Source organism: Primulina tabacum, chromosome 1 (genome assembly GCF_025594145.1).
Source record: "Primulina tabacum isolate GXHZ01 chromosome 1, ASM2559414v2, whole genome shotgun sequence".
NCBI classification, from domain to species: domain Eukaryota; kingdom Viridiplantae; phylum Streptophyta; class Magnoliopsida; order Lamiales; family Gesneriaceae; genus Primulina; species Primulina tabacum.
The window spans coordinates 27373694-27385425 of record NC_134550.1 but is presented as its reverse complement, the minus strand read 5'-3'; the positions used below and the strand labels follow the sequence as shown (position 1 = coordinate 27385425).

Genomic DNA, 11732 nt, shown 5'->3' with positions numbered 1-11732 from the left:
CGGGCGCAAAACCTTCGGCCCTCTTCTTTTATCATGTGGCGCTCGAGCGGACAAAAACTTCCGCCCGGGTGCAGAACTTTCGGCCCAACTCTTCTCTTCTTCTTTTTAATTCCTACTTTGTCCAATCTGATCTCGGAATGGCCCGACTATAATCATATCAATTCAAAATCAATAATTTCAGATTAACAGAATCAAAATCTCGGGCATTACATCTACAAAGACTTGCAATTATTATGTTCGTGGCCAGGCATGAAGCGTTTCTGCGTTTTGTGGCCGAATGTTTGACATGTCAACAAGTCAAAGCAGAGCATCAAAGACCAGCAGGGAAACTTAAGCCACTTCCTATTCCCGAGTGGAAATGGGAAAATATTACGATGGAATTTGTTGTGGGATTGCCAAGAACTATCAAGGGATTTAATGCTATATGGGTGATAGTTGATTGTCTTACGAAATCAGCGCATTTTCTACCTTTCGATACGACCTTCACCATGATTCAGTATGCCGAGTTATATATTCGAGAGATAGTTCATCTGCATGGGATTCCTGTATCTATAGTTTCTGACAGAGATCTGAGATTTACGTCATAATTTTGGAAGAGTCTGCATGCAGCGATGGGGACCAAGTTATTATTCAATAAAACATTTCGTCCTCGAACCGATGGTTAGTCTGAAAGAGTTATTCAAATTTTAGAGGATCTACTGCGAGCTTGTGTGATCTATTTCCAAGGTAGTTGGGAACCGAAGTTACCTCTTGTGGAATTCACCTACAATAATAGCTATCAATCATCAATTGGGATGGTTTCTTTTGAGGCACTTTATGGAAGAAAATGTAGATCTCCTATTCATTGAGACGAGGTTGGTGAAAGAAGAGAAATTGGTCCGGATGTGATTGAAGAGACTTCCGATCTTGTAGTCAAAATTTGAGAGAGAATGAAGACTGCACAAAGCCAACAAAAGAGTTATGCTGACAAAAGATGAAGAGACTTAGAGTTTGCGGTGGGAGATCATATTTAGTGAAAATAGCACCTATAAAAGGTGTTATGCGATTTGGTAAGAAAGGCAAGCTTAGCCCAAGATTTATAGGTCTGTTTGAGATTTTAAAGCGGATTGGAACACTAGCCTATAGAGTGGCACTGTCACCGATGCTTTCTGGAGTTCACAATGTGTTTCACATCTCAATGCTGCGATAGTACATGTCAAACCCTTCACATGTACTAAATCATGAACCTTTACAATTGACTCTAAATATGACTTATTAAGAAAGACCTGTCCAAATCTCGGTAAGGCAAGAAAGAAGACTCTGAAACAAAGTCATTCCAATAGTCAATGTCAATTGGCCGAATTACTCGGAAGAAGAAGCTACTTGGGAAACCGAGAGGGACTTGAGGAGTCATTACCCAGAGCTATTCGGTAAGTTCTAATTTCGAGGACGAAATTTTATTTAGGGGGGAAGAATTGTAAGGTCAAAAATTAAGACGACGTAATCCAACTGCATGCAAATATAGGGAATATGAAAAATGGTTAATTAATTTATTTTAATTGCTAAATTGATTGTGTGACATGTTTATATGATGTTTTAGTAGTTTTTCTAGTTACATGCATTAAAATGTATGTTTAAGGGTTATTCGAGTTGCGATTGAAGAACAGAGACCGAAGGCTGAAAAATGAAAAATGTTTTTATTAAATAATTGTTTTTAATTATTTAAAATATGATTGATGTTTTTTCTTATTTTTTAAAATAAGGGGTTTTGAGGTAATTTTATACGCCGGGACATAAATTTTATCGGTGTTGGTTTTTCAACAAAAATACGAACGTTTTGGCCACCCAGCTAATAAATTCACGAACTTTTCTACTCAAAATAGTTGGATTAAACACTAACGGGCTATATGGGCCTAATTAACATTGTTAATTGGCCTACGCTAGCAATTAGAGTTTGGTTAGGATTCTATTAAATATTTAAAGTGCTAATCTACCCCATAACCTACCCAACCCCACGCCCCACTCTCCTAATTCACTCCAAACTCTTCTCTCAACACAACACACGGCACACAACTCATATTCAAGGGAAAAGTATCGAGTTTTGCATAATTTTTCAAGCCAAAAATCTTCGTGTCATCGTTTTTCAATCGTCAACAAATAATCGTGCGTTAAGCAAGCAAAGGCACGCCATATTCTCCATTTTAAATCATCTATCACACCATAGTAATTGTTCGAAAACGTTTTTTATGAAAAAAATAAGTTGCATCATTTCATATTTTCCTATAGACATCTTATGTGATTTTTAAAGCTTTTATTTTCATCCAAAATCAAGTTTATTATGTTGTTAAAGGGTCTGAGATGGTTAGGATATGATCGAGGATGATTTACACAAGTTTAGGGTCCTAAGAACACAACCAATATGCTGCACAACATGAAAAACAAAATCTAGAAACAGAAATTTATGTTGATGATCATATGGCTCGATTTTGAGGGGAACCTTAGCATGGCTTGGCACGGTTGGAACTAGGGCTAGGCTAGGGCCTCTAGGGGTCAGATAAGGAGTCCTAGCCACGCTAGGACTCGATCACCAGGGCTGGGAAGGAGTCCTAGCTCCCACCCGAGAGAGGGCAGTGCAGGCGTACTTGTGTGCAGCAGCCATGCAAGGGTAGGAGGCTCGGCCAGGGGGCTATGGGCTGGGCTAGGGTGACTCACTAGGGTCATAATATGGTGCACAAGGGGCTAGTTCAAGGGCTGGTTCGATGGCTAGGTCCTAGGCGTGAGTTTGAGGAGTCCATGTCATGTAGGATTCTCGGCCACTTCATGAATATGATTTTGTGGTTCGGTTTTGTGGCTAAGGTCAAGTTCCTTTGGTTCTTAGGGTCTAGTAGGGTCTAGAAAAAGGTTGGCTCAATGTTGGCTCAGGCCAGCTCGAGCTTGGCTCGATGAAAAAGCTAGATGGCTCGAGGGTGGTTTAGTCGAGGGGCTAGGATTTTCCTTTAAAAATAAAATCGTAACATGGCTCACGGGGGTGAGTCATGGTTCACGAGGGCTAAAATGATATAAAAAGTCTAAGTTTTCAATTTAGGAATTTTATATTGAAGTTTGTATTAATTCGAGATTAAAATGTATTAAAAACGAATAATTAAATATTAATTGAAACGTCTAGTATTTAAGCTAAATAAAATTACGAGAAAATTAATTTAAGCTTAAATAATTATTTGGGACATGTTAGAGTCAATGGAATTAAGAAAAATTAAATTCAAGGATTTTTACGTCTAGAGGTAAAATGGTAATTTTACACCTAGAAAATGATAAACGTCATGACAGTGCTCTGAATGCTATTTTATATGTTAAAATGATTATTTTAAATGTTTATGGATTTTTATAATTTATTAAGGAAAATTAAAAGATATGTTGCATGCTTGGTTTAAAAGAAAATTGATATTTTATGCATGATTTTTGTAAAGTTATGATAATATGAAAATTTGGAGGACGTGAAGTTATTGTGACTATTATGATGATATGATTAGAGATATCGTGAGGGAAAAAGCCCCAGAGAGAGCCCATTGACGGGAGAAGGCCCAGAGGTAGCCCGTCTATGGGAGAAGGCTTCAGAGGGAGCCCGACGATCGTATTTCAATATGATGATGATAGGCCAAGGCTCAGTTGACGGGTGACAGTGTCGCCGATGTCCCCGCCGCCCAGTACTATGGTTACATAATAGATGGATCCATCGACCTTATCATGATACGAAAGTCACAATTAACAACCAAAATTCAATAAAAGGAAAACGTATATGCTTATGATGAAAAAAAAGGGAAATGTTTATGATAAAATGATGAATGATATGGATTGATGAAAAGGGAAAAAGTTTATGTTTAAGTCTATGCATCTTCATGAAAATGTTATTTTACGTACAAGTATTTTCACTTTTGCATGTGATTTTTATACGTATTATTTGTTATCAAGAATATGTTGTGTTGATTTTTTAGACTCATTAGGTGTGATTGATGCATGTGATATTGATAATAATGATAATGGAGGTCTTGATGGTTAACTTTATTTGACTGAAGGTGCACATAACCCGAGGACCAGCGCTTCTATTTTTTCGCACTTACGATTTACGTTTATGATTTATGTTAAAGATTTTACGAATTTTTACTTATGCTTTGAGAGGTTTTAGTATGATCTATACTTTTTAAATTATTGCTTTTTAGGCTTGGTAAAACGTTTGACGATTTTACGATTTGAACTATTCCTTTGATTTTTCAAATATTAGTTGGTTGGTTTTATTTTAAAATGATGTCAAAATATTTTTACGTGCATGTGTAAATTCTGCCGATTCAATAGTAAGGGTTTTTAAAAAAAAATAAAAAATTCTAGTACTTTTTAAATAAAACGAGTAATGGACGTTTCAGAAGGTGCCCAGCACACGATCCTTCAACACTCCTGAAAAATATTTCATTTAGCTAAGTTTTGGAAAATATTGCTCAAACCCTCAAAAAGTCCTATGTTTCGATAAAATTTGCATACCGATTAAAAATATGTTTCGACAGGTAAAAATACCCAACAAAGCCCATTTCTTGAAAAGTACACCTAAAACACCTCGTATTAATTAATAAAAATTAAATATGTAATAAAAATAATTTTCCTGATATTTCTCCTTTATCCGTTCCACGATCAAGCGTGAAGTGCATCTAGGAACCCTAACGTGTGAACTTTTTAAAAAAAAATCATGAAATGAACTATATCATGCAATGATTATGCATTAAATGCATAAAAATAAATAAACACATCTTTTAAATAAAGTCTTAAATTGCACGCATTCAGTTACGTAAATTAAATTTCATGGACCTTACAATATTTATATATATATCACTAGTCTAGATAGACCATTTTCAAATTTCATGGACCTTACAATATTTATATATATATCACTAGTCTAGATAGACCATTTTCGCACTTAAAACACTTTTTAGTAGTTCAATTAAGTCTGTCCATTCAGGACAACGATTTTAACAGTTAATAACAGCTAAATCTGCCTCAAGTTTTGAAAAATATTTTATTCGCATTTATTCACCCTCTTTTAAACTATATTTCGATCTCAACCATTATCCTTTACATTTATCCAAATAAACGAAGAGAGTAATATATTCTCTAAAAGGTGTTATTGTTATATATTAGAAACGTAATAAGAGAAATATTTATTTATCAACACAGTCTATTTTTAAAACTTCAATTTTTTATTTTTATTTTCAAACATTATTTATTTTTTATATTTCCCAATTTTTTAAAAAATCTATAAATTTAATAACTTATTCAAACATTATGTAAACTCCTTCAACATCAATCTATGTATAATTTTATAGTTATGCATTAAAATGTAGAAATATTATTGATATTGTAATCAAAAGTTAGATGTAATACTTTCAAATTTCAGCATATATAAATTTATTGGACCTAGGGACAAATATATATTTTTAAATAATGGAAAAGGGAGCAAAAGTTCAAAGGAGAACGTGGATGCTGTATTGTATGTGGTCCATTGCGCTTTTCCATTTTCCCATGAATCTCAAATCTCAACCTTTCACGCAAGATCCCCTACTTTTCCCCTATTATTAGCATCGTTTTCAATTTTTTTTCATTTACATCCACATTGTTCGTTGGGTTTAACTTTTTAAGCTTTTTCCCAAGTATAAACATTAAATTTCATTTCAACTATTTTCATCTTATTTTAATATTCATTAAATAAATTTAATTGAAAATTTGTTTGTGAAATTCTTTTTCAATAAATTTTTAATTTTTAAAAAAATACACACAAACTTAAATATAAGACATAGAGGCTATACATATAAATAATGTTTGTCTTAAAAAATAATGAGTGAGAATATATGTTTCTGAAAGTTAATGAAAATTTGTTTGTGAAATTCTTTTTCATATAAATTCTTTTTCTTATCCTGATTTACACCTTAAAGTTATGTTTATTGACTTTATTTATATTTATCTCAACAAATATTAAATTAAAATCTCCAAAATAAATACTTGAGAGAGATGAGCATGAAATATAAAGCAAGCGCTGCTCCGTCTCATTTCTGTCTCAGTTTCACCCGCTAAACAAACAAATTTTAGGAAATGGAAGAGGACATCAAGCATTCTTCTGCCGCCGCCGCCGCAGAATATTCCGACGAAATGGACAGCTGTTGCTCCACTCCCTACGTCAGTGCCCCTTCCAGCCCCTCCCGCTCCGGATTCTACTACAGTGCACCGGCTAGTCCCATGCACTTCATGCTTTCCAAGACCGCCAATCTCAGCTCACATTCCGCCGCAGTCACCGAGCCCAATTGCTCCTTTGAGTTCGATTTCTGCCCCACACTCCCCTCTGCCTCCGCCGGAGCTGCCTCAGCCGAGGAGTTATTCTGCAACGGCCAGATCCGACCGATGAAGCTCTCCACTCATCTCCAACGTCCCCAAATTCTAGCCCCTTTGATCGAATCGGAAGACACAATTGACGAGGATCAAACATTCACCAGAAGCAGAGATCTAAAGTTCCGCGCCGGATCCCTGCGCCGGCGGACCAGATCCATGTCACCTATGAGAACTCCCCGGCCCGAAGAAGGAGGCGATTGCGAGATCGGAACCGACGAGATCACAGGAAAGCACTTAGATGAAGAGAAGGGGTCTTCCAGATCTTCGTCCGCGGGGAGGAGCTCGAACAGATGGGTGTTCTTGAAGGAGTTCCTGTACAGAAGCAAGAGCGAGGGAAGAAACAACGAAGGGCACAACAACAAATTCTGGAGCTCCATCTCCTTTTCACCTGTAAAGGAAAAGAAAATGGCCAACAACAAATCCAAAGACCAAAACCCCGAGGTGAAAAAGAAGGCAGTACTCAAAAATGGCGTGAGCAAAAGAAGAGTTCCTTCTCCATCGCCGCATGAGTTACATTACACTGCGAACAGAGCACAGTCTGAGGAGATGAGGAAGAAGACATTTCTACCGTACAGGCAAGGTTTATTGGGCTGCTTGGGATTCAGTTCTAAGAGCTACGGCGCCATGAATGGTATCGCCAGAGCTCTGAATCCCGTCTATTCAAGGTGAGATATATTTTTTATTTTTTTTTACTTTCTTCGTGATCGTTTGTATAGAGTATAAGGATTGTAATGAAGTATTTGATTATAATCATGTTTTATCTTCTCTTTTTTTATTGTTATTGGTTCAGATTATTAAAAAGAAAATAACTTTGCTATTGTTTTTTAAGTTCTTTTGTTCTTAATAAAATTTTAGTTATATTTGATTTATAGATTTTGATAAAAATATAAAAGATTAGGATTCTTGTATAATAAACTAACATAACTATATTTTTTAGATATGTCGATACATACAATGATATCAAATCAATAATCCATCACACAAATTGACATGTGAGTAGTTTTTGTATCTATTGTATTTAGAAAAATGATAAAAATCTCGATCCTACGAAAACTGATGTTAAAGTCAAATTTATATACTTGTTCATGTTTTTGTCACTAGTTTAGAATGAGATTATTGAAAAGCAGTAATTACCGTTGGTGCACTTTAGAAAATAAAGTTAGGCTTGTGATATAAAAATTTAAGTAATTTTATTATCATCTTATGTAATATTTTGTAGAGTAGGTCTCTTGTGAGACGGTTTCACGAATTTTTATCTATGAGACGGGTCAATCCTACCGATATTCACAATAAAATGTAATACTTTTAGCATAAAAAGTAATACTTTTTCATTGATGACCCAAATAAAAGACATGTCTTACAAAATATGATCGATGAGATCGTCTCACGAACATTTTTGTCTGCTTTTTAAAACGAGAATGCTGGTTCCGGCTCTTAACAATAATTGCACATTTGCGTTGGAATCCAAATGATTCTAGAGTGTACTAATTTACCAACCGTGGCAAATGGATGGTCACGGAGATAGTTATAATTTTACGCAAAATTTTCATGAGTAAATTTTTTGAGACGTCTTTCACTCAAAACTCATAAAAATTATTAATTTTAAATTGAATATATTATATTTTATTCTAGATATTTGTTGATAATCTCATGGCATATAAATTGTATGAGAACAGCTGATAAAATACATACTCATTATTTAAAGATATTTTGTAAGAAGAAAAGGGAAAAAATTAAATAATGAAGCAATTATAGATTATTATACAGTACACTACAATACACATGGTGTGGAGCAAGGTGTGTACAACTGTACAAGACCATGCCCCCACAGCCTTTGTCATTGCAATGTCAATTCGAGTGGATCGTGTTGATGAATAGTATTATTTAAAAATTGTTCGATTAAAACCTAACTCGTACTCGAACTAATTCAAAAGATCACAACTCGCACTCGACTAACACAGATCAACTCGATTTTTTTAAAAAATTTAAAAAATTCAAAATAATAATAATAATATTTCAATTTAAACACATAAAATTTGAAAATATAATAGTAGAAAATTAAAGTATATTTACTAAATAAAATAAATAATTGTTATAAAAATGTATAAAATAAATATTAAATTATAAAAATTTATTATATAAATATACAATAAATATTTTTTTCAAACATAAAATATATAAAAATATAAGAAATATTTATTAATTATATATATTTTTTAAAAAAATTAAAATTTTGGGGTTAACCCGACCCGAATCTTATTACTTTCAGATCAAATATCGTGTTCAACCCGACCTGACACGAGCCCGAAAACTCCAAACTTAAACCTGATTTTTTTCCGGTTGAATCATGTCAAGTTGGCTGGTCGGATATCTGAAAAATATGTTAATGATGTAAATAAATAAATAATTGATATAGGGGGTTGTGATACCCTAGTGATATATGTAGTATTGACCTAGGAATGAGTATTGAGTACTTGGGACATATCCGAAGGCCTGAGACTTGGATCAACGGCGAGGCGATATCTGACCGAGGAGCCGAATACTTGAGGAGGTAGAGTGGAGGTGCTCAATCACCTAGTAATGGTAATGGTTCGAGTCTAAATTCGGTCTCGTATTAAATCCGGCCTGACGGGACTTGTTTAGACCTGACCTATCGGGTCTAAAAGCGGGTTTGGGCGGGTCTCGGGAAATATGCCTATATATTTAAAAACAGAAAATATATGTATATATTATAAATTATATAATTATATTTTTTATAGTAAAGAATTAATATTTATAATTTTAGTTTATAAAATTTTTGGTTTGAAAATATTTTATTTTATTATTATATATATAATATGAAATTATATCATTACAATTTTTTTAGTTATTAATTGAATACAAGTCGATATATTTTAATTTGTAATAATATTATTTTTTCCTGAAAATTATATAAATTTAATCATGGGACTGGGCGGGTCTAAAAGAAGGCGGGAGAGTTCCCGAGTTTGGCACAATCAGCCCTAACTCGAACCTGATGACATCCCTAGATACACCTGGAGTTGGGACAGAGGACCCTGGCTGACCACGAGGAGATGGTGTAGCGCTGGGTGAAGTGGGATGAGGACCTAGGGACTCGGGCTGAGGATCAAGGTAGTAGGTTGAGGTGGTGACAGTGGCAGAGACTAGTTGGGACCTGGTCCAAGTGATCAGTGATAAGGTAATCCGGGGAAGTCATGGTGTTTGGTAGAATGGGGGGAAAACTCGGGGTCCAGGGAAAGATGATTGAGTTCAAGGAGATGGAGTCCCTAAATATATTGATGATGTTAGAAATATAATGAAGTTGATAAAATATTTGCCTAATTGTGTTTGGGATGTATTTGGTGGATGTCAATACACTTGATAAGTGTTGTAGCTTTTTGTCTTTTGCTTTCGTTAAGTTATTGCAAGGCCCCCTTTCAATTTCTCTAAAATAAATAATACAGAGGGTTGGGTCATAATGTCGCCAAGACAACGAGATAAAGATGTTTTAGACCAAGAGACATAAAGATGTTGACACCATTGGATTATTTCAGATATAAGCAATCATATTAGTTTACTTGTTAACTGAAAAATGACCAAAAAATTCTAAATTTACCCTATGGAGTTATGGTATATGAGTTTGTGACGCACACCAAGACGAAACAGGATGGATTTAACACTTTAAAGTGTCAAACTTTTACTATATATATATTAAAAAAAAAAAAACAACCGTCGAAACAATACCAAATAGCCCTATAAATAACAAATAACAACTGCTTATACAGTTATAAGTGGTTCAAATAGATAGGAAACTAAGAAACATCTAATCCTATCCAACGATAAATCAAAATAAATTCATTGTATCAATTTGAAAAAAAAGAAGAAGATAAAAGATACGATAAATATTAAGTCTTCACTGCATCCGTTTATATATATATTGATACTCACAGGAAATTTAGGATTCGATTCAGCAAGAGTCACTAGTCCAGACGCAGGTTTTGAAATTACCCTGAGCCTGAAATCACAAATAAGATCGTTAGGAGGGGGCCAGGAGGGTGTCCTAGCGTAGCCCCTCCGACGCTCAAGTCAGAGACTGAGTATATATAGGGGGAGCAGCTAAGGGTGCTGCTGAATCGATGGATCCATCTACATGTAACCATAGTACTGGGCGGCGGGGGACACCAGCAACACTCTCACTGGTCAACTGGGCCCTGGCCTATCATTTTTCGAATAGAAATACGATCGTCGGGGCTCCCTCTGGGGCCTTTTCCCTTAAATGGGCTCCTTCTGGGGCCTTTTTCCCTCACGATATCCCCATTCTTACCGTAACCACAAAACCGTTACCACATAACCGTTACCACATATTCGTAATGATGGAAACACGATCAGTCGGGCTCCCACTGGGACCATAACCCTCACGACGTCGCCAACATTAACGAATAATACACAATCACTTCACTTCCTTCAACATTTACATTCTCATCACTTTATAAAAATCATGCATAACATAACATTTTGTCTTTGAAACCAAGCATGCAACATGTCTTTTAAAAGTCTTCCTTAAATAATAAAAATTTCTTAGACATTTAAAAATCATAATTTAATCTTGAACATTTCATAAACATTTAAAAATAACCATAATATCATAAAAATAGCATTTAGGGCACTGCCATGACATTTACTAATTTTTGGTGTAAAAAGACCGTTTTACCCCTGGACTTGACAATTTACGTTTTTGACTTTTTTTTCTTGATTTCTTGACTCTAAAATATCCCAAATAATTATTTAAGCTTACATGAATTTTCTCATATTTTTATTTGGCTTAAATCGATGATTTTTAATTTATTATTTAAATGTGACGTATTAATGCTTTTTAATCACGAATTAAACCAAACCTTAATATAAAATTCCCAAATTAAAAACTTAGACTTCTAATAATTATTTGAGCTTAAATATAATTTTTCATAATTTTATTAAGCTTAAATCTAGGCGTTTCCCTATTCGTTTTTAAACTTAGACGTACTTCCTAGTTTTGACTCGTGTGGACTCGAAACTTAACCAAACTTTACCAAACTTGAACCAAAGATTAATAACACCTAACTAACCCATATACAACCAAATTCCAGCCCATTAAATCCCTTGAATATGCCTAGAAAGCTACTGAATTTTTCTGCACAAGAGTCATACTCCTAATATGATACGAACCTAGGCTAGCTTCGTCTCTAGCCCTTAACCACCATGTCCAGCCCCTACCCATCCCTCCTATGCAGCCCAATTAAGTCTAGTGGACCCTCCCTAACCGCATCTAGCAGCCGTGACCATCAAAG

At 34.8% G+C, this 11732-nt stretch overlaps 1 protein-coding gene across 1 annotated transcript; it reads left to right on the top strand.

The window, feature by feature from the left end:
• The first annotated feature begins 5987 nt into the window (after positions 1–5987).
• LOC142543299 (uncharacterized) lies at positions 5988–7233 on the top strand. Its single transcript, XM_075650482.1, has one exon. It carries the CDS (start codon positions 6112–6114, stop codon positions 7072–7074), a length of 963 nt encoding a protein of 320 aa, XP_075506597.1. The 5' UTR covers positions 5988–6111; the 3' UTR covers positions 7075–7233.
• The last annotated feature ends 4499 nt before the right edge of the window (positions 7234–11732 follow it).